The 23,806-nt window shown below is 45.7% G+C and overlaps 1 protein-coding gene across 1 annotated transcript in view; it reads left to right on the forward strand.

Annotated features, from left to right (window-relative positions):
• Positions 1-23,806, forward strand: part of SH2D4A (SH2 domain containing 4A) — a 67,718-nt gene that overhangs the window by 14,479 nt on the left and 29,433 nt on the right. Inside the window, exons 2-4 of the mRNA XM_068532060.1 lie at positions 1,499-1,658; positions 2,932-3,103; positions 17,486-17,566. Coding sequence (XP_068388161.1) covers positions 1,499-1,658; positions 2,932-3,103; positions 17,486-17,566 — 413 coding nt within the window. The remainder of the gene's footprint in view (positions 1-1,498; positions 1,659-2,931; positions 3,104-17,485; positions 17,567-23,806) is intronic.

Genomic DNA, 23,806 nt, shown 5'->3' on the forward strand with positions numbered 1-23,806 from the left:
CTCTCCTCTGCGGCCACCTTCCTCCTGCTGCCAAAACTGTAGGTTAGACGGTTACTTAGGTGAAGGTTGAGAGGTGGGCATAGTGAAAATATTCTTAGCTGCCCTAGAGAGGTAATAAAGGGGGTCTGTGAGGTCTGCCAGCTTTCTACGGTAATGAACCAGCGGGCATTTCCTCAAAAGAGCCAGAGCTGGCTGGGCCTCCCCCGGCCCCCCAGCCCCCAGGGCTCACCTGGGACTGACCCTCCCTCACACCTGCTCCACCTGTGAGCACAGAACATTTGGCTCCTGTTGTGGTGAAGACTGTGACCCTGCCCCCCCAAATATCCTCTTCAGAGCACAGTCCCCAGAACATCTCTGTGGCCCTGAGGAAGGTGGAAGGCGCCCAAAGAAAGAGCAAGCCTGGCCCCGAGCAGCTGCTTTTTTAATGTGTCCTGAGGCAACAGCAGGACGTGAGTCCACAGCACGTTGGACAGAGATGCTTTCATTGGAAACCGTCCTCTACTTCCTGTGACATGGCCACAGCCCGGCCTGCATGCCAGCAGATGCCCGTGTCACACACTCAACACCACTGGCTAGTGTGGGTCCTCAGGCCCAGGCATCTTGACCAGCCGTGGACCATGATAGCCCTGGTGAGTCCCCTGTGGGGCCTTCAGGTTTAGGACTGCCCACCCCCTCTCCTGGGAATGGTCCACCGTCCCAGGTTTCAGGGAACATGACCTGTGTGGCCGCATCTGAGGAGCAGGAACCAGAGAGAATGTAACACAACCCCTGCTGGGAGCAGGCGTAAACACGGTTACTCAAGTAGCTTCCCCACGTCTCACACTTCGGGCGTGTCATCTCTCACGGGCTGGCCCGAGTCTCTGAGCTGGCACGTCCGTCTGTCAACAGCACAGAGGGACGGTGGCGCCAGCCTCTCCTGAGAGTCCGTCATGTGTCGTGCGTCAGACAGCTGGACACCTGCCTGCACGGCTGTCGCCGCCTCCCCACAGCCATCCTCCTGAGTAGATGTTAGTATTCCCATTTTGCAGATAGGGAAATTGCGGCTTAGGGAGATTAAATAATTTGTCCAAGTCACACAGCTAAGTGGCGGGGCTAGGATTTAGACTAAAGCCGGTCTGACTCTCAAGTGTTTGCCTTGTACTCAGCAATGAAACCTAGAAATGCAGTGGACACCCCAAGCCCTGGAGCAGCCGGGCTGCAGGGAGATTCTTAGGCTGTAGATGTTCTGGTGTCTGATGCTGCTTTGTTACCCTAAAGATAATGCAGACAATGCCTGCTTTCTTCCCATCTCGCGTCTTCACTTAGAAAAGGGGCACCACATTCATCATATTTTCAAACAGACGTACCGCAGCCCACTGCCACCGCCCTGGGAATGCTTCTCATTCTGAGCAGGTTGGACGGGCTTTGCCTCATCTGACTTTTGAACACTTTAATGATGGAAAACATCCTAACCCATGGCTAAAGATACGTGTTCATCCAAATTCTGTTTTGCCTGCAGACAACGGCAAATCGGTTCATTGGAAGCTGGGAGCCGACGAGGAAGTCTGGGTGTGGGTGATGGGTGAGCACCACCTCGATAAACCCTACGGCACGCTCTGTGATGAGATCCTCGCCCAGGGGGCACGGCTGAAGCCGGAGCAGGAGGTGCGGGAGCTCAGGTGTGAACCCGCAGGGCCGTGAGGGACTGGCCAGGCGCCACACAACAGGGCCGCGAGCCCCCTCGCTCTCAGATCCTGTGGGGGGCCGGGTGGGACCTGAGGGCGCACGGTGACTCCCAGTTTCTGGAAAGTTCCTTCAGGCTTCCGGCGACTCCCTTCATTTTCACAGCGCCACCGTGTCGGCTGTTTCGCTTTCCCACTTGGGCCTGGAGGTGGTTCCCTAGTGACCCCGGGCTTCCCTAGCCTCGCGCTGGAACAGTGCAGCTGTCGGGGGGGGGGACCCTTGGGCTTCAGGCTCCGGGGGCCCCGGAGGAAGCGGGCCCGAGGGTGCTTGTCTGTGCTGGGTGCTGGGAGCTCAGGGACGGACCAGGAGCTTGCGGTCCAGGAGGAGAAACAGGCAGACACACAGGCTATGGTGTGCACTGTGACTAAAGCCAGGCAGAGGGTTCCCCGAGCCCATCATCCTGATCCACAGCGGTGAACCTTGAAAGGTAAGTAGTTTTCCAGCTACAGAAGGTCAGGCAGGACAATGCAGGCAGAGGGGTCATCAAGACCGCTCGATGGAGCATGTATGGCGCTTTGGGTGATGGTGAGTCCTTCTGCCTGTTTTGGGCGCACAGGGGTGAGGGGGGCCGTGCTCTGAAGTGCCTGGAAGGCCAGGTTTAGGAGTTTGGACCTTATTCTGTGACAGTGAGGAGGTGGTGAATGAGGAAGCGACATAATCAACTGCAGAGACAGGAAGGTAACTTGGGTGGGAGCAGTAAGGCAGGGGATGGGTCCCCTGTGCTGGGTGCCAGGGTGGCCTCTGCGAAGTGTTGGCAGCCCCGTGCGAGCGGGGAAATAGGAACAGACACGTGGACCTCTCTTCCGTGCCGCAGTCCTGTGACTTCACAACCGTAAGTGGGCACACGGAGAGAAAGGGACTCTTTGTTGCTGATGACACGAGGGCCGTGTGCTCTGGCTGTTCAGCTTCTGAACCAGGAGCCGGGCAGACCTGGGCTCCAGTCCTGGCTGCTGCGTGGCCTTGGATGAGTGATACCATTATTTTGAGCCTCTTACAGCAAAGCAAGGATAACAGCGCCTTCCTCGCAGGGTTGTTATGAGGATTAAGTTAATGTCTTTAAATACCTAGCAAAGGGCTCAGCCTACCATCAGCGCTCAGTAAATGGTACCCATTACTGGTTTCCACGTAATTTGAATGCAGACCTCTACTTTGGTAAAGCTGTCTTTGTTGAAGACTGTTTTTGATAATTCCACATTTGTTTCTCTTCAGAAAAACTCAGTCCAGGGAATTCACCAGCAGCTTGAAACCAAAGTCACACTCCTCCGATGTGCGGGCACCAGGTGACCGGGAGCCTCGGAGCGTATGTGAGAAGGCGGCAGAAGAGGGGGGACACGGGCGCGGCCGTGGGCCAGCTTCACCCCTCGAAGAGGAGAAAACGCCCGTGAGTCTTTCCTGTCTGTAGATGTGCGGAATTTCATAACGGGGGAGATGAAGGTATTGGGGCCACTGAGCGTCAGGATCCTAAACTGGCTTTTCTGGGAAAAACCCCTCCCAGCTTGAAGGCCCTGCTGTTATTCCTTGTTGGGGGATTCGGGGGTTTGGCTCACCTGCTTTTTCACAAACAATATAAGGCACCTTTTCCACGGGAGAAGGTGTGAGGAAAGAACTCTAGATATAAAATTGTGCATTTTAAGACATTTCCAGGGTTATTTTTCCGTGTTATGTGCCTTCTATAATGGCTCGGCAGACTCGTTCTTGAAGGGCCAGATGGTGGACCATGGAGCTTCTGGGCCCTGTGGCCTCTGTCGCAGGTGTGCACAGGCTGTGGCCACTTTACTCACCAAGATGGTTGGGGCGGGGTCTGGCGCTCGGGCAGCGGTTTGCTGGGCCTGCCTGTAACACTGGCACCTCCGGGTCCTAGATTTGTCCTAATGGGTCTCCCCTTTTGTTGAGGACAAAGCATCAGTGTCTCTTGGCTTCGTAGATTCTGCCTGGGATTGTGGAACAGCTGTTGCCTCAACACAACAGCATTCTATACTCAGAACTAGGATGAATTCTCTTAGGTCAGGTGGTTTAAAAAGCTCAAATGTAATTTGCGGCTTAGATTATGGTTTGGAAGAAGAATGAAACTATATGGTGAAGTATTTCTTCTGCCAACAATTTAATTACCCTGAGAACTAACAGGGGATTTGCAGCTGTGTGGCTTCCATTTGGTCTCTGGCTCTATGACGCTGTGTGTGCTCTTTACCTCTTGGAGGCTGTTAAGTGGGAGGTACATTGAGGAGAAGATCCCAAGATTGATTGATTTACTCATGCAATGAACAAGTACCCATTATGTACTAGGCTTGAGATGACAATGCAGGAGTGAAAATAGAATCACTGCTGTCATGGATTTCGTAGTTGAGGAAGCAGGGAAAGACTTCACATAAAATGTCACTTCAAACGATGGCAGTGCTCCAGGACTGGGGTATGTTTCTGTGCCTCGCTCACCCCAGGACGTGAGCATTACCGGGGCGTGCATAATGGCTTTGCAGGGGACTCAGAGCTGGAGGTGACCACAGAGGCTGCCTGGGGCTGGAGGTTCCAGCAAAGGGACAGTTGGGCAGGGCTGTGTGGCTGGAATGCAGAGGGAATGACAGAGTGAGGGGCTGGGCAAGGCCAGACAGGACAGGGTCTTGGGGGCGACATACGTGTTCTGACCCTTTGTGCAAGAACAGCTGGAAATTGTCAGTGATTTTTGAGCAAGGGGCTGGCCTAAGCAGATTCATATTTTGAAAGGAACTGATCAGGCATCCCAGTGGGCAGGGGAGTGAGGTTTCTAGCACAGCCCAGGTTTCCAAGCTTGGATGCCTGGGAGTGTGGGTGTGTCATCAGCATAAACAGGAACAAATGGCCGGAGGAGTTGCTGGTTTTAAAGACGATGAGTCTGGTTTAGAAACATCAAGGACTTCTCATGCTCCTCCAGGTGGAGATGTAAGTTGATTTCATACGAAAGAATAAAACACACACGATTTGACTTAGCGTCCACAAAGCTTTTCCTCATGGATTTAGTTCATTTTACAACACAATGCAAGTGATGATTTCTTTTGTACAGATGAACAAACTAATGCCCAAAGAGAGATTGATTTGCCCACCATATCTCAGAAAGTCCTCATTTTTGTATATCTACTTGAACTTCCACTCCCATCCTAACTTTGATGTACTTAAAACAGATTCATTGTCTTCTCCAGATCTGCTCCTTGGAGAAGAACTCTAGTGAGAAACCAAGGCAGGAGTTTTGGAAGTCACCCACTGCATGTTTCCAAATGCAATCCGGGCTTGCGCTGTAAAGATTTCCGTGTTTCGGCCATAATTTAACCATAGTATCTAGAAGGATATTGTCATGTCTTTAAAATTGCATTGTCTACACAAGGCCTAAAGTTTATTATAAAAGGAAAAATCATCAAGCCATTTTTATTGATGTTAGTGATCATAATGCTTATCTGAATAACCATGGGAGGATTTAAAGAGCCATCAATTTTCCAGAATTATAAAAAGTATTCAAGGAAAATCAGCTATAGATTTACTAAAATAAAATGGTCTTGTTGGGCTTGTAATGAATTTCCACATGACAGATCATCACCAGAAAATGTGCCCCATATGCTCAGAAAGTTCTCCAGACCTGAATCTGAAAGCACTCCTTACTGGTCTGATCTAAAACCTCTGAAGGGCTATGAAGAAGAGATAAAAGTTAAATTCAACCCAAATGCTGATGTGCCTTCAGCACCGTGGAAGCTCTTGTGTAAGAGTCAGTCACTCACAGGAGGTGGTGCTTCTTAGTTAATGATTTAACTGGGGTGTAAGAGTGGACTGGGTTTCTGCCTTTGTATCAGCCAGTGTCTTTTCAGCTCTGCTCTGATTATCTTGTGAATGGAGGAGAACATGTGGTCAGGGACCCCTGTGGGCCTGTGTAGGACTTGGGGGCCAATCCCACAGTTATTCCTTCATTATCCTCCCTCTTTACCCGCTAATATTCTGAATAAGATGAAATCAGCTTAAAAGAATGCCAAGGCCAGCTTCAAGAGGAGAAAACAGCACATCCTAAGAGCATAGCCAGGAGCCTGGGATATTCTTTGGTGAAAAGGCAGATTTGCTTTCGTGCAGGTAACTGGGGTGATCGCAGCGAGGGGGAGGAATCTGACACTTCACGTGCAGGCATCCCTGGACCGTTGCCAAATGACTTAGATGCACTGTGTCACTCCATCCTCACAGCAGCCGTGGGAGACGTGAAACAGGGTCTGTTCTCCGAGGGGAGGAAGCAAGGGCAGTGGCTTGTGCAGAGCCTGTGTCAGAGGCAGAGCTGGGCCATCTCGTCTGCCTCTGCCCCGGGGAAGCTACCACGGCTGCATCGTCACCATGACACTGCTGGCAAGAGAGGTTTTGCTTTTGTGCCCCCAAAGCAGGAGTGCTTTAGACCCAGATGTTGTCGGCTTTCAAGTTAAACACTAGACTTTTTTCTGTAAGAAAACACGGAGAAAGAGAAAGAGGAGAGCGGAGAAACAGACGCAATGAGATCTAACTGCCTGGACACCTGCCAGGGCGGATCCACAGCAGTGTCCGCAGAGCTCGCAATGAATGTGGCCCTGCTGCTGCCTCGGCCAGATTCTCAGAGCGGCGTTTGCCCTGCGCGTGGCAGCACTGAGTCTGTGAGGCAGGGTTTCTCACGTGGGCTAGCGGACAAACCTCAGAACCTTTTGGAGCCTCTGTCTTCTCACCTGTAAAAACCGGGAATTAAAAATACATGCCTTGTTTTATCTCATGGTTTATTTTGTAAAAATTACGTGAGATAATATATTTGGAAATGCTTGGAAAACTGCAAATCCCACTACAACTCCAAGGGGTTATTTTAACCAGAAACACGCGAAGCCTTGCCTGGTCTGCGTGACGGTGTCCTACACCCGGCCTGCCCTGCGAGCACCCTGCACGGTGAGGCCGACTGAGGTGAATCGGTCCTTCCGTGAGCTAAGGCTCGTCAGGGGCTCCATACGTGTAGTGATAGGTGTTACGGGGCCATAAGGGAGGCACCCGACTGGGTCTCGGTGTCTCAGGACTTGGGAGAAAGAAGGGACACCCCCTGGAAAGCACTGCACCCAGTGAGGCAGGACAGTCAAGTTCCTGGTGGGGAGGGCGGAGCTGGCCGGGGGAGGGTGGGGCTGGCCGGGGGAGGGCGGGGCTGGCGGGGGGAGGGCGGGGCTGGCCGGGGGAGGCCTGGGGGCCAGCAGGGTGTCCGTGGAAAGTGAGTGAAAGCATCTTGAGCGGTCTAGGGAGGGAGCGGCCTGACCCGGGCAGGGCTTGGGTGGGAAGGAAGGCGCTTTGGGAGGGTGTCTAGAGGCTGTATCATGGGGGAGGAATCAGGCTTGTCCTGTTTAGTTTTGTGTTGCTGCCGTAGCAAATTACTATGAACTTAATACCCACTTGTTATCTCACAGCCCCCAGGTCAGACATCTGACATGGCTTGGCTGGGTCTTCCGTTCTCACGAGGCAGAAATCGAGGTGTTGGCTGAGAAGGGATCTTATCTGGAAGCTTCGGGAAAGAATCGCTTCCATGCTTATTCAGGTCGTTGGCTCATGAGCCACCGCGAGCCCTGTCAGCCTGGGAATAGTCCTGGGGCTGCCTGCCTGCCTTCTCGTGCGGCCAGTGTGGCCCCTCCCGCAAAGGCGGGTGGAGTCTCTCTCCTGCTTAGAATTTAGAGAGTTGCTAATATTCTAGACTTGACCTTCTGCTGCATCTCTCAGACTCCTGCTGGAGAAAGTTCTCTGCTTTTAAGGGCTCATGTGATTAGTTGAGGCCAATAGAACAATCCAGGAAAGTCTCCCTATTTTAAGGTCTGTAGCTTATAATGAATACCTGCAAACTTCCTGTGTAACATAACACAGACGCAAGTTCCGGGGGATGAGGGTATAGACATTTGGGGGCTACTCTACCTGCCACACCCTGTAGGCGGTGGACTCAGTACCACTGGCCTGCCCTGCCTTATCCAAACCCCTGGGCCAGATGCGTTTCAGATTTCAGATTTTTTCAGATTTTATAAAAGAAATGCTGTGTATATACTGTATAATATATAGTGTCCCCAGCAGGGTTTGGTTACACTTTGCAATCAGTTACTGTAAATACTGTAAATGAGCTCATGTTAGTCCAAGTCAGGTTTTCCCCCTCAGTGTGAGTTACGTACGTTCAGAGCTTGTTGGATTTCAGGATCGTTAATAAGGGATTGTGGACTTATGGTAGGTTTTTGCTCTGTGGTAACATAATGAGAGCAAGCATGGTAAACGTAGTCAGAAGAACTGGGCTTTCATTCTCACTCCGTGTCTGCAGGATTTCGTTTTTTCTTATCTGTAAAATGAGAGGCTTTTAAAAGGTACGTAGACACAAAGCTTAAGACCTCTTACGCACGTACACCTGGGCAGACATCACTAATGGATCGCAGCTCTCCTTCCCCCAACCCAGGGCACATGCTCGCTCGCGTCCTGTCCACAGATGCCTCCGTGCTCATTCCCGGGAGCGAGCGCCTGAGATGGAATCTATTTGCTGAGATGGCTCCTCCTAGCCTTCCAGCTCTAAATGCCGGTGATCCTAAACAGCACCCATGCCTGTGTGCCCTGAAGGCGAATATTTTCTCATGTCTTTATGGCTGTTAAGGAGGGTTTCCATGCAGTTTCACTGGAAAAATCACATCACCAGGGCTGGACTTTCACATCCAAGCAGGAATTAGGCAGGGGTGTGAGGTCCAAGCCCAGCAGTACAGGGCCGAGGTTAACCCAGCCCCATTTCCGAAAATAAAGTACATACTACGTCCTCCTTAGTCAACTGGCTAGCCTATCCTCAGCTTTTCACCACAGCCCTCCACCCCCAGATTGGAAACTATACCTCTTGACCCACCTGGGTCTACTTAATCTTCTCACATATAAAAAATTGTAGAGACCTGTACCCTTCCCTCCATGGAACCAGAACAGTAAACAGCCCAATCTTTAGGTTTGCATTTGGATTATTTTATACCAGTGTAACAATGATTTATTTTATATCTTCATTGGCAGATGGCTTCATCCAAGGAGATCTTTTCTAGAACAGTGAAAGATTCGTCCCAATTCTAAGGGTAGAGAATTTCTGCTTAACCCTTAGATCCACAAGAAGCAAACCTGGGGGATGTGAGAAGAGTTATTTGATGCCTGCCTCAGGGTTTGGAAAACTTGCGGTCCAGTCTCAGCATCTTTTGACACACTGAGGATAATCTTTACAAAACATTTCTTAAGAATATATTTATGTTAACTTAAAATTTTCATTTTAACAAATGGATAACCAAAAGTAAGACTGCCCAGTTAAGTACCAGATACCTTGAAACAGTGCAGCTGACATAGAATACCTCTAGTCCGGGAATGGAGGTTTCCATCCTTAGAAGCAGCTCTGTGACCTGCGGCCACATCCTACAGGAATCAGTTCCCTCTCTAAAACAGGGATTAAATTGGCAACATTGTTTCTTTACAAAGGAAGCTGAAAAAAATTTATGACGTTGCTTGCCTAATATCATCTGATGGAAACAGCAAGAATTGCCCCTGAAGTCCTTCAGTTATGAGATGCTATTCTCACCATGAGCCCAGGCTTGGTCCTTCTCATTTTTCAGGTGAGGAGGTAGAGGCAGAGGGAGGATGAGTGGCTGGTGCAATCTGAGGAGACAGAAATGATCCCTAGATTAGAGCTGCCTGCATGGCTTCTTTTCTGGAAGCTGTTGCCCTCTACAAAATACCTGCCCTTTCCTTGTCTTTGACAGCAGTGGTAGCACTTGGGAAACTCAGAAATGATGCTCTGCTTAATATCTAGTGAGAGTGTTCTGGTTCTCAGTGGATCACAGCAAACACTCAGTGTTGCTGGGAGCCTGTCCCTGAATGGGAGGTGATGGTAAATATGAGAATTTAGCTGTCACCCAGCCGTGTTCTGAGACATGCAGGTTGGGAAGCAGAGGCCATTGCCAGGCAGAGACAAGTCTGATGAGGAGTTAATAAGAGCCAGAGAAGAGGACAGGAGAGGCACTGTGTGAGCAGGTGCCCCTCCCTGGGGGAGTCTGGGTAAGAACTAGGGGTACCTCTCTGCTGAGCAGAGATCCTTAGGGACCCTTGGTGTGGACAGCCCTCCCAAAGCAGTCAGTGTTTAACCCCTTCCTGCAGGAGAATTTGGGAGGGAAAAGAACAGGTTTGAGGGTGGTGGGTGGGATGCTAATTAAAAGAGAAGCCCTTGTGTGGCTCTGTGTCAGGTGATTTGTAGGCTGGGGACTCATTCATCAGTAGACTGACTGTCCTTGCCCCGAAGGGGACCTTGGATAAAACTATCTGCTCACTTTTAGATTTTTATTTCCAGAGAATTACTTGTTTTTAACAGAAATGGCCTTCAAAGTGGACCACATTGCAAACCAGGAGATTAAAAAAAAATTAGAACGCAAATATTTGGAATTCAAAGCATTAAAAAAAAACCAAAAAAGACCTTGAAGCTAGCAGATTAAAAACCCTTGAGCAAGAGTCTTCCCTGTCATACATAGTATCTTCTTTAACCAAATGGAGCTAGAGATGAGACCTCTCACCTCTCCACCTCTACCGTGCACGCGCACACACACACACACACACACACACACACCTCCCACACTGCCCCAAGGCTCTGGCACCTGCTTTTACATCTGTCATTTCACTATAACTGATAACAAAAACATGCCACTAAAATGTGCATTTTAATCGTAAAGTTGACATTGAAACTGTGGTAGTGTTCAGTTGTGTTTTTAGGTGTTATTCTAACTCGTAGCGTTATGTTCCCTTCAGTAGAGAACAGTGAAGGGGCACCTGGATAATGATTTTCAGACACAATGAAAGGCTTCCACTTAGGTTTTCCTTCTTCCTTACCTCCTTCATCCCTTCCAAACTGAAGTTATTAAGCTTGCTGTCTACTCAGAAGCCAGCAGTTCTCTAAAACTGGATTTTGATTGTTTGCCTTCATAAAGGAGAGATTCAGAAGCAAGATACTGAGATCAGACCACTTGAAGAGAATGGAAAAGAATATGCTTGATTGCTACTTTTGGACCCTTATTCATCTCAAGGTGCTTCTACATAGCAACCACAGTTTGGGGTTCTATGTGGCCCAGGCTTTCTATTAAGAGTGAAAAGTAGTATTATAGCACAGCTCCTTAGGTGACTTAACCTAGGAGAGTAGGCGGGTGGAGAACCCTGCCCCGCACTGAGGGGTAGACGCCCTGTGCCAGGGCCTGGTGGAGCAGTCGCAGGACGGCTGGCTCTCGTCTGCAGACAGACATGTTGCCCGTCCCTCAGAGGGAGTAGGGGTCACACTAATAATGAGGAAACCACTGCAAACAGAGGGGAAATGTATTCTTGAAATGCAAGTGGAATTTTGAGGGTTGAGTTGAATGTGAAGAAAAAAGAGAGATAATCCCAAACCAGTAACCGTTTCTCTTGATGTATATTCCCTCCTAGTATACATGAAGGAAGCATTTCAGTATTATTTTTGTGAGAGATTAAAGTATCGTGTATACCAGGTAAAAACAGACGAGGAATTAACCGTGCTCATTGTATTAATTCAAGAGAAGAGCCGTAATCAGAGAGTTACACAATTACCCAAGTAGTTTTTGTGTAACTGTAATAGAATTTCATGGTAGTTTGTAGAATAAAATTTTATATAAGATAGAATCACAGAATCGTAAGCCCTTAAAAGCCTTTTAAGCTGTTGGAGTTTTAAAAGTAGTATGTTATATTAAAGGCTTCATATAAAGTGAATTACAAAAGAGAAAAACAGTTCTGGTGTTGAGAGTTGTACATTACAAAGTTGGTAACACAGCTTCATTTTGTGTGATGCACGTGATGTTGGTGATGATTCGTTTATCCGACTCACTGGAGTAGCGTGCTGGGAAGAAAAATATGGAACCCTGTGGGGCCTTGCTGACCTCTCTGGGGCTCAGTTTCCTGGTCTGAAAAATGGAGGTTACAGTAGCTACAAATCACTGGGTTGGATGTGAGTAAAATATATATGTAAATACTATTTTCTATTATTATTTATTGTTAGGCTCCTATTTTATGTTACGTCAAGACTTCCCAAATCAACCATGTTTTTAAGACTCTTTGACTACTCTCCTAACAATCCTTTGTTACTATCCTTATACTTTATATTCTTATACTTTATATTTATATATATTACAGCTATGTAAATATAATAAATATATAAATATTTATAATATCCTTAAACTATAATTATATTTAACAATTACTTTGTTTCTCTTGCTGTCTTCCTTTTCTCCTTCATGGATCATATATCAGGTATCTCCCTGGTGAAATTGTAAGAGCGGCCTCTGAAAGTCTTTCATATCTGAAACACTTTGCCCTAACAACCCTTATTAGTTCTGATTATTGCATTTCCTGAGGATGTTACTGCCCAGTTCTGCTGTTTGCACATCGCTTGGAGGAGTCGTGGGTGAGGTGCGCTGCCGGCAGACAGACCTTCATGCAGCATGACAGTTCCATGCTCTGCTCTGCTCAGAATAAACTCAGGCGCTAAAGACTAATGCATTATTTAAAGAGGTGCCATAAAATTACACATCATACTAGAGTCCACTGTATTTCCAAGTCGGACTCTCCAGTAGTCTTTGTGCATAGATTTTGCTAGGAACAATGTTAGAGAAATGGGGAAAAGATTCCCTAAGGTCTCCGTTGTCCTAATTCGTGTTTCAGTAAAATCTCTCCACAGGGACCACACAACATATTTTCAGCAGTAAAATTGAATGTCCCTTTTTCATCCTGTTAGTCTAGTTGGCTTTAGGAAAGTATCTCCACTTTCTCTATATTATTATTCTTTGTCACTTTATCAGAGCACAGTTTCATTATTCTGCCTCTCTCACTATTTTAGAAAGAAAGAAAAAAAAATGCTAAACCCCAGTATGCTCAAAAGCTTACTATACAGTCATCACTGGGAAATTCCCTTTTCACTTAAAATGGTTGAGAATAGAAATAGGAATCTGATTATTCCAGCGACCTGGTTAGCAAAGTGCGGGGACAGGCCATCAATTTTTGGAGAATTTGAATTAAGTCTCTCTTACTAGTATTAAAACTAGACTGAATATCTTTTAATGATTGAGAACGTGTTCGTGAATACATAGTGTGTTCATTCGTTCACCAAATACTTATTGAGGCCCTACTAAGTGCCCAGTCGCTGTTCTCTTTGCCGAGGCTCCAGGTATCGTGAATTAGTTAAGCTGACGTGATCTTTGCCCTCACAGAGGTTACTACTCTGACCATTAGTCTGTTAAGGAGTACCATGGATTTAAGAGGTGTAAGATCAGGATGAGCCAATACTTAACCTAGCACTTTGTTTTCAAATGTAAACTCTTGATTTTAGCCCCTTAATTCAGCGGTCCCCAACCTTTTTGGCACTAGGGGCCGGTTTCATGGAAGACAAATTTCCACGGATGGGGCGTGGATGGGGGATGGCTCAGGCGGTAACGTGAGCGATGGGGAGCGATGGGGAGCGGCAAATGAAGCTTCGCTCGCTCGCCCGCCGCTCACCTCCTGCTGTGCGGCCCGGTTCCTAACAGGCCAGGGACCGTTAGCGGTCTGCAACCTGCGGTTTGGGGACCCCTGCCTTAATTCATCATTTTCTTCTTCACCATTAAAATATAAGCGCTAAAAATGTTCTGTTCACTGGAGCTTTCTTGTTTATTCCAAAGGCTCTTGACGTTTGTTTGATTGTATAGTCCTACTTTTAAACAGAGTGAATATTAGGTTGGAAGCCAGAATGAACCATTTTTCAAACCAGTTTAAAAAGTGAATATAATTAGAATAATTCTCATATGACACATAGTCTCTGGAGGAAATACAGTTTGTAACCATATAATATTGATGTTGCTGGCAGCGTCTTTTGTTTACCCATTGCTTATATAGATTTGAATGGCCATACTTCTAAGTTTAATGGTAATTTATATATACTTATAAAATCCTTTGGTCATTGTGGAGGGGCTCCACTCCCAGGTCTCCTTGGTCCACACTGATTGGAGAGGACCGTTCTGACTTGGTTTCTGCAGGAAGTCCACTAGCTTGTGATGTCATTGGCTTCCAAGTTTTCTCTCTATTTTTTTGGAGCTTTTGCATAAATATTCCATGGCAGTTTTCGTTTTTAAATAAAACAAATATGAAGAAGATACAATAGCTTTAACTCTGCTCATAGGGCTTCAGCAGCTGCGGAAGTCTCTGTAATGCAGCAGGTGGGAGGGGACTGCCGTGGCTTCTGTGCAGGAGAGCAGACAGATGTTCTCTCCGGGACACCCCACAGAAGGAGCAGGGCAAGGGTTTCAGCCCCTGCTTTCCTACCTATGAACAGGTCGCCTTACCTTTTTGGTAAAGGGATAATACCTGCTTTGACATCCTTATGGTGTTGATATGAAGGTCAAATGATGCATGGACTTGAAAGTTCTTTGTAAGAAAAAATTATGCAGGGAGGTGGGTAGTTTTCCAACCTTCCTTGTGTTGCAAATTGGAATAGCTAAAGAGTCTATTCCCTGGAACCCAGCGTCATACGGAAGCTTCAGAGAGGGCCCAGCGCCCTCTCCGGGACGCCTCTTCATCCTTGAGCTGGGGACGCTCAGAGTGCTATTCCTGAGGCTGTCTCCTTCTGGTACTGACATCGTGAATCATCACTTTTGAGCCATGGATCTGGCTGTTTTTTAGTAAAGGAGATCTAGCTCACACTGCTTTCAGTCTATTCCATTGTACATGGTGTGCTTTGTGGATTCGTAAGCATGTAAGTGTATCTGAATGAACTGCTCTACGCAAGTCTTGATTAACTTCTTCATATTATTTTAACATTTTGGAATAAGAGCGAATCTTCGCTCACCCTTAAAATGAGAATTTTTATAAATGTGGTTCTCAGTACGGGTGAATAGTTTTAGAGTTGACAGTATGTTTTAGACACATGGAAGGATTTGAATAGAAGTACTGATCTCTGGGGTGGTTGTTAAATTAATCAGTTGTTTATGCTAAATCTTATCTACTCAAGAACCAACTTGTGAGCTTTGATGTACCAAAAACAAAACCTAAACCTTCAGACAAGGAAAGGCTGTCAACTCTGAGTGGCACCGGTAGGCGGTGCTGACGGTCACAGAGGTCCCTCCAGTCCCCGGCACCAAGTCCTGAAAATTGTCTTGTTCCTGCATCTGTGCTTAGATTTGAGCTCTTTTAAAAATATTGATGACCCTGTAATATCTGACAAGTGAAGAAGCAGTGAGCATGTTGAAAGTGCTAGTGAGAAAGGGCACATGATGATGATGGAAAAAATCCAGACTGTAATTTCTTAAAAAGCAAGTGGTGAGAAAACACTTTTGTGTGTATACATGAGGTCGATAGTTTCATTGAAGGAATACTTCTAAGGGACAAAGAATAACTTGTACAGTGTGTTGAAGGTGTTATGTCCAAGCAGAGGACGGTAATTGGCAAGTGATGGGGGAAAATGCTTGACAAAATAGACCACACTTTGGGATATACGACTTAGAAGAGCAACGTCAGATATCTATTAGCCTGACACTAATTCAGGAAACAACTAAGAGTTTGTTCAGGAGCTGATCGTGGTGGAGGTGCTGCTGATGAAACCTTGGTCCAAAGCTCTGCTAGTGGCAGAAGCCCAGGTCCCTCTGAAACACATGAGTGGGGAAGCGGGGGCGGCAGTACTGTCTACAGCACCTGAGGAGGTAGCAGTGGAGTGCAGTCACCTGCTTCCTAATTTTCAGCACAGAAGAAACATCCTTTTTGCCAAATGATGCCCCACAGATCTTGTATCATTGAGGGAAGGGAGAGTGAGCCTGTTTTTAAAGTTCACAGTTCTTACAGTGGCAATGTATTCAGAGACCACAAGCCTGAGCCCTTCAAAGCCATCTCGGACTTTTGAACAGACAGACGTATACAAAAGCTGTTGGAAGAGTTCTAATCTGTTCATCAATAGAGGAACTGGTTATCGTCCTATTCTGCTTTAGATGCAGGGCAGCTGCGTATCCTTTTATAATATCAGAATAAGGAAAAAATGAGACAGAATATGGCAAATAGCAATTGTGAAACCTATAGGATCCATTACTTTGCCAAGTAATAGGTATAAGAAATCTGTTGACCTGCAACTCATTTCCCTATCATGACAACACTGATATAGCGGAAGAAGCATGAACTCTGGCACAGGCTGGCTGTGTGATCCCAGGAAGCTGCACAACTCCTCTGAGATTCAGTTCCGTCACCTGAGGATGGGCGTTATGTTGCCCCGCCTTCAGCGATGTTGTGGGCAGTGAAGATGATACTTACTAAGGCGCTGATGCAGAGCCTGGGCAGGACAGGCTCCAGTGACCCTCAGCCATCAGGGAAATCAGCATCGACTGTACTCCCGTGATCAGTAAGTGACCTCAGCGCAGAGCTGGAGTCCAGGGCTGCCAGCGATGGCCAGCTTTATCAGCTAAGACAGGATAGACCAAACAGGCAATGGTCAAAACATCATGGAGGTGCATCTTTCTCCCGTGTGACGTCCAGGATGGGTGTTCTGGTCCAGGAAGGCTCAGGTCTACACAGCCGTTCAGTGACTCAGGCTTTGGAGGCTGTGCTGTTTTTCTAGTGGCATGACTGCTGTCACCATTCCAGCCCAGAGAAGGGGGAAATGGCCTGGAGACACATGTGAAGGAGGTTTTAAGGGCCCGGATAGAAGTGGCCAATACCAGTTATCACCTGCATTATTTTGGAGACAATTATTCGCATGGGCACCGAACTGCAGGGGCAGGATTGAGGTAGCCATGCTGGTTCGTTTCGTGGCATAGAAGTGACCCTAAAGTACCCCCTGTGCTCCACACTGAATCTTGGTACTGACCTTTGGCTGCAACTTTGCAGGCAATTTCTCATCTATGCCAGGATCCAGGAAGGAGTCCTCAGGCACAAGGCTCATGAGTCATGGTACCGTGGGTTGAGGGTGGCTAATGTCGGCCACACAGGTCACATGGCTGCCATGCTTGCCTTGGCCCAGACTGCACTCAGGCCAGGGACCGGGTGACGGGGGCCGGTGTAGCTGACCTGGTCTTACGAGGCGCCCCGTGTGCTGTGCCAGCTCAGTCACAGAGCCAGAGGGGTTGGCAGGTGGCCCACAAGGATGGTCCCAGGGAATCCAGGCAGCAGAACTGGGAACCCCACTGGCAGGAGCTGGCTCCTAGGAAATCCGTCTAGAGCAGCAGAAGCCTAGATCCGGAACTGGGAAGTGGGGGCAGTGGGGGGAGAGGGGGATGTGAGCGGGCACGGAGGGTGGGCAGGGCTTCCAGGCACAGGGTGTTCCAGGTATGCCTCCAGCCCTAGAAGGGGAGAGAGGTGAATGCAGTTAAGTGGCCGGAACCAAGGCGTTTCTCTGGTCTGACCTAAAACACGGGATGGGGTAGAGCAGGGATTAAGAGAGAAAGAAGGGAATTGAAATTAAGGAGTAGTGTTGATGTCTTAAAGTCATCCCAGGGACCTTGGGGCCAGCTGGGAGCAAGACATGAGCAAACCACCAGCTCCTGGCTGCTGGGCAGTGATTCATCTCTAACCCTACTGAGTGCAGAGGCTGGGGCTTCATATACCCGCCCCCCTCAGTCAGGATGGGCTCAGGAGCTCACTTGCTGGCGGGAAAGGGGTGGATCCAGTTGAGGGGGGCAGCATTTGGGAACACTGACATGAGGGAAGCATTAACAGATTATCTTCTGGAATTGCACTGCAGCTCTAAATGGCATAAAAATGTGTTTCATTTAATTTTTAGTTGCCCTCCAGTTCCTCAAGAAATGTTCACCAAATGTTGGCAGAGTCTATCAGTCGTATGAAGGAATATGGATTTCACCAGGTAAAAGACTTATCTTCCGTCTCAGGGGCTAAGTGCAGAGCCAGTTCCACTAATGTTTCACAAATTGTTTTATTAGCCTCATGCAGATATGAAATTAAGCAGCGCACTGTGAACTCTATCTTTGAAAAGCTTGTGAGCACAGCTGTTCATCTTTACCTGTTTTTCTGGAGAGTCCTGAGTATCATGGAAAGGGTGTGCCAGGACGTATCTGCTCGTCAGGACATATCGGACTCCTCCCTGAAGATCTGACGCCAGATAGCGTCCTGGACAGAGGCAAACGCTGGGGAGACTGATTTCAGAGAGAGACAGACGAAGCATGAAACTGGGCGGAAATCGTGAATTCACATTAGGTTCCCTAGGTGTTCACTCTTTCTCGAGCCTGTCCCTTTGCGCTGAGCAGCTGCTTGGGTCACTGTGCCCACGGTGCCCGCAGGACCTCCAGGCGCTCAGGTCTCCGGGTCCATCTGGACAGGGACCTCTCTGCTCCCTCCGTCCTACTGCCTTGTTACCATATATGCGGCTCAGGATGACTGAGGCAGAGACCGGAAAGAAACCCTATAGGGTTTGGCCCACAGATGGTCTGAAAAAGTGGAGCGAGAGGTGAGGCTGTAAAATGAAGGTTCTGGGGGCCACAGGCTGGGATGGAGGCTGTGAGGAGGCGGCTGGGGCCGGTTCCCTTGGGTGGTGACCCAGGCCCGGACTCCTCTGCAGGGCCACGTGTGAGCTGGAGAGCTCGCACGTTTGAGGCTTCAGTCATGGGGAGGTCTGGAGCTGTGGGCCTGGTGTGCAGACGCTGATGTAACACATGCCTCTTTATAAAACAGCAGCAATAGTCCTTAAAGGAACTCCCCAGTGACACTGCCCTGATTGCATTATGTCATTTTAAATGAGGGCAGGTGCGGAAGAAAGGACAGAAGTTCTGCGTGTTCGTTCAGACGACCTATGTTGAGTTCCTCCTGCGTGCCAGGCTCTGCTGTGGGCACTAGAGACACAGTGAACGAAACAGATGAAGTCCCTGCCCTCGGAAAGCTTATACTCCTGATGGGGAGACAGATGATACATCTGTGTGTGAAGTCATGGCCTAAGAGCTCTGCAGGAAAACCACGCAGTATAAGGGAGCTGAGGAACGCAGGGAGGGTGGGAGTTGGTTTTTATAGAGGTGGCCAGAGAAGTTGACATTGGAGCAGAGACCTGAAGAATGAGGGCGGGGTGATGGGGATGGCTGGGGAAGTATGTTCCAGGCAGAGGGAACAGCACATAGGAGGGCACAGAGGCAAGAGCTCTTGGACACGGTGGAGGAATGACACAGAAGTCAGTAATGAGACGGAGTGAGGGGCTGATGAGGGAATTGGTGGAAGTATTTGCGTCAGCAGCCCGGGACGAGCGGCTTTGTGCCAGGGACCTTTGACAGCTCCATCTGCCCATCTCTGGCTCCACACCCCGGCCCCTGGGCATCTGGACCAGCATCCAGGCTCAGCCCTGCTGCCCCTCCACTCCCTGGCCTTCATCCTGCACCTGTGTGCTTCAGCAGAACACTTCTAAAGAAGAAATGATGGTTTTCTAAACAGAGAAAGTAAAGATCAACTTGTAAAGACTTTTCTAAAAGTAAATTTTCTGGAGGAATCCTTAGAGAAACTCGGGACAAGTTCTTGAGTGTTCTAGCTGCTCTGAATAGAAACAGCGGCTAGGGTCAGCTCTCATCTGCTATTACTCCGTGAAACATTAATTTTGTCTCCTTTCTCACTGTGCCCATACATAATGACACTGTGGATGAAAAAGGAGTGAGACTTACTAAACACAGCTCTCTCAGACACTGGCGTATCACCTCAGCAACCAAGTACCGCCCGAATTATTATTTACTTAATATATTTCTTTAAGTAGACTCACTTTATAAACTTCTTGCTTTTCCTAAGCAACAGTATCCTTAGCATAACAGTATGCTAGGATAGCATAGTTTAATATTGTAGCTATATTTTTCTAATTATTTAAAATCATTTAAAAATATGTGTGTGGAAGACAAAGCTCCCTTTGAATTTTTTTCTGTTTGAGCTTAGAAATTTCTACCAACACTTTTGATGTATTTCAGGCTTGCTGTTCTTTGGTTTTTATCATATTGACTAAAGAAGGGTGGCTTAACTCTGGGCAGGAAAAGAATGTAAGAAAAAAAGTGAAAATAGTCAAACCACAAAAGTTTCGTTGCATCTGAGGTGAAGTGCATAATATGAATTATCACCATCTTCTGTGTTAACTGTGATTTAATGGTGATTGAAACCAGTTTCACAGCATTGAGGTACATATTTTACTTGTGGTGAAATAATTTAACCACAAGAAAGTCTTTATCTTTCTATAGGAAAACACAAAAGAAAAAAAACATGATTTCTGTGGTGCAGAGCAAAGCACGGCCAGTCTTTCCCGCCCCTCAGCCTGTTTCATGACTCAGCTGACGAGTCTTTTTCTTGCCGCACCAAGTTGTAAATTCATTTTTCTCATGAACACTCAGAAGGTTGTCCTCAAAGAAACAAAGGAATTTTTAAGTGATTTGGTGTGTTAGTTTTCTCTTGGGTTAAAAACAAGTTCCCTTGAGTGTACTTAAGGCTACAGAACCGTACATGTCAAAATGGTTAAGATGGTAAACTTAGTGTTATGTATATTTTACCACAATTTTTAAAAACGTTAAAATGGTAATTTTATGTTATATGTATTTTACCACAGTAAATAATATTGTAAGTCCACTATACTTCAATAAAAAATTCCCTTTTTAAGGAAGACTCATGTTTCTTATTCTATATTTTTCCTTCTCAAAAAGGATGCTTTTAAAAGATATTTTTGTATATTTTATTTTTTCTTTTCTTTATTGAAGTACAGTTGATTTACAATATTGTGTTAGTTTCAGGTGTAGAACAAAGTGATTAAGTTATTTTTTTTCAGATTACATTCCATTATACATTATTATAAGATATTGAGTATAATTCTCTGTGCTATACAGTAAATCCTTGTTGTTTATTTTATATATAGCAGTTTATATCTGTTAATCCTATACTCCTAATTTGCTCCTCCATCCCTCGCTCCCTCTCCCGTTTGGTAACCATAAATATGCTTTCTATGTCTGTGAGCCTGTTTCTATTTTGTATATAGATTTATTTGTATTACTTTTTAGATTCCACATATATGTGATATCACATAATATTTGTCTATCTCTGTCGGACTTACTTCACTAATTATGATAATCTCTAGGTCTATCCATGTTGCTGCAAATGGCAATATTTCATTCTTTTTTATGGCCGAGTAATATTCCACTGTGTACAAATATCACATCTTCTTAAGCCAATCGTCTGTTGGTGGGCACTTGGGTTGTTTCCATGTCTTGGCTATTTTAAATCATGTTGCTATGACCATTCGGGTGCATGTATCTTTTTGAATTAGAGTTTTCTCCAGATATATGCCCAGGAGTGGGATTGCTGGATCATATGGTAGCTCTATTTTTAGTTTTTTAAGGAACGTCCATACTATTCTCCATAGTAGATGCACCAATTTACATTCCCACCAACAGTGTAAGAGGGTTCCCTTTTCTCCACACCCTCTTTAGCATTTATTATTTGTAGACTTTTTGACGATGGCCATTCTGACTGGTGTGAGGTGATAGCTCATTGTGGTTGATTTGCATTTCTCTAATAGTTAGCGAAGTTGAGCATCTTTTCATGTGCCTGTTGACCATCTGTATGTCTTCTTTAGAAAAACATCTGTTTAGGTTTTCTGCTCCTTTTTTGATTGGGTTGTTTATTTTTTTGATATTGAGTTCTATGAGCTGTCTGTATATTTTGAATATTAACCCCTTGTTGTTTGCCTCATTTGCAAATATTTTCTCCCATTCCATAGGTTGTTTTTTCATTTTGTTGATGGTTTCCTTTACTGTGCAAAAGCTTATATGTTTGGTTAGGTCCCATTTGTTTATTTTTTGCTTTTATTTCTTTTGCCTTGGGAGACTGACCTAAGAAAACATTGGTACGGTTTATGTCAGAGAATGTTTCGCCTATGTTCTCTTCTAGGAGTTTTATGGTGTCATGTTTTATATGTAGGTCTTTAAGCCATTCTGAGTTTATTTTTGTGTATGGTTTGAGGGAGTGTTCTAATTTCATTGATCTACATGTAGCTGTCCAGCTTTCCCCAACACCACTTGTTGAAGAAGGTGTCTTTTCTCCATTGTACAGTCTCACCTCCTTTGTCATAGATTAATTGACCATAGGTGCGAGGGTTTATTTCTGGGCTCTCTATTCTGTTCCATTGATCTTTATGTCTGTTTTTATGCCATTACCATGCAGTTTTGATTACTGTAGCTTTGTAGTATAGTCTGAAGTCTGGGAAGATTTTTGCCTCCAGCTTTGTTCTTTTTCCTCAGGATTGCTTTGGCAATTCTGGGTCTTTTGTAGATCCATATAAATTTTAGGATTATTTGTTCTAGTTCTGTGAAAAATGTCCTGGGTGTCTTGATAGGGATCACATTAAATCTGTAGATTGCTTGGGATAGTGTGGCCATTTTAACAATATTTATTCTTCCAGTCCAAGAACATAGGATATTTTTCCATTTCTTTGAATCATTTTCAGTTTCCTTTACAAATGTTTTATAGTTCTCGGTGTATAGGTCGTTTACCTCCTTGGTTAAGTTTATTCCTAGGTTTTTGTTTTTGTTTTGACGTGATTTTAAAATCATGTTTAAATTTCATTGTTAGTGTAAAGAAGTGCAACAGGTTTCTGTGTATTAATCTTGTCTCCTGCTATCTTGCTGAATTCATTTATTAGTTCTAGTAGTTTTTGTGTTATGACTTTAGGGTTCTCTATATAGAGTATCATGTCACCTGCAAATAGTGGCAGTTTTACCTCTTCCCTTCCAGCTTGGGTACATTTTATTTATTTTTCTTGTCTGGTTGCTGTGGCTAGGACTTCCAATACTACGTTGAATAGAAGTGGTAAGAGTGCGCATCCTTGTCTCGTTCCTTTGGGAAGTCTTTCAGCTTTTCACCATTGACTATGATGTTGACTGTGGGTTTGTTGTAAATAGCTTTCATTATGTTGAGATATGTTCCCTTTATACCCATATTGATGAGAGTTTCTATCGTGAATGGATGTTGAATTCTGTCACATGCTTTTTTGGCATCTATTGAGATAATCATGTGGTTTTTGTCTTTTCTTTTGTTGATGTGGTGTATCACATTGATTGATTTGCATATGTTGGGCCATCCTTGTGACCCTGGAATGAATCCAACTTGATCATGGTATAGGATCCTTTTTATGTGTTGTTGGATTCAGTGTGCAAATATTTTGTTGAGGAGTTTTGCAGCTATATTCATCAAAGATATTGGCCTGTAAATTTCTTTTTTTGTAGTGTCTTTGGTTTTGGCAGCAGGGTGATGGTGGCTTCATAGAATGAATTTAGGAGTGTTCCCTCTTCCTCAGTCTTTTGGAAGAGTTTGAGAAGGATCAGTATAAGTTCTTCTTTGTATGTTTGGTAGAATTCCCCAGTGAAGCCATTTGGTCCTGGACTTTTGTTTGCAGTGAGTTCTTTTTTAAATTACAGATTCTATTTCACTTCTAGTGATCGGTCTGTTCAAATTAGCTGTTTCTTCCTGACAGCTTTGGTGGGCTGCATGTTTTCTAGAAACGTGTCCGTTTCTTCTAGGTTGTCCAACTTGTTGGCATATAATTGTTCATAGTATTCTCTTATGATTTTTTTATATTTCTGTGGTATCAGTTATTATTTCTCCTCTTTCATTTCTTATTTTGTTTATTTGGGTACTCTCTCTTTTCTTCTTGGTGAACCTGGCTAGAGGTTTGTTAATTTTGTTTATCTTTTCAAAAAAACCAGCTCTTGGTTTTGTTGATCTTTTCTGTTTTTTTTTTGAGCTCTATTTTATTTATCTACTCTCTGATCTTTATTATTTCCTTCTTTCTGTTGACTTTGGATTTTGTTTGTCCTTCTTTTTCTAATTCTTTTAGGTGGTAGGTTAGGTTATTTATTTGAGATTTTTCTTGTTTCTTGAGGAAGGCCTGTAGTGCCATGAACTTCCCTCTTAGAACTGCTTTTGCTGCATTCCATAGATTTTGTAAGGTTGTGTTTTCATTTTCGAGCTTTCTATTCTCTTCCATTCATCTATATGCCCATTTTTGTGCCCATACCATGCCTAGTGCCTGCCTTACTGCAGGAAACTGCCAGAATCCCTCACCAGTGTTTGTTTTTGGTTTTTT

Source organism: Eschrichtius robustus, chromosome 21, assembly GCF_028021215.1.
Source record: "Eschrichtius robustus isolate mEscRob2 chromosome 21, mEscRob2.pri, whole genome shotgun sequence".
NCBI lineage: Eukaryota > Metazoa > Chordata > Mammalia > Artiodactyla > Eschrichtiidae > Eschrichtius > Eschrichtius robustus.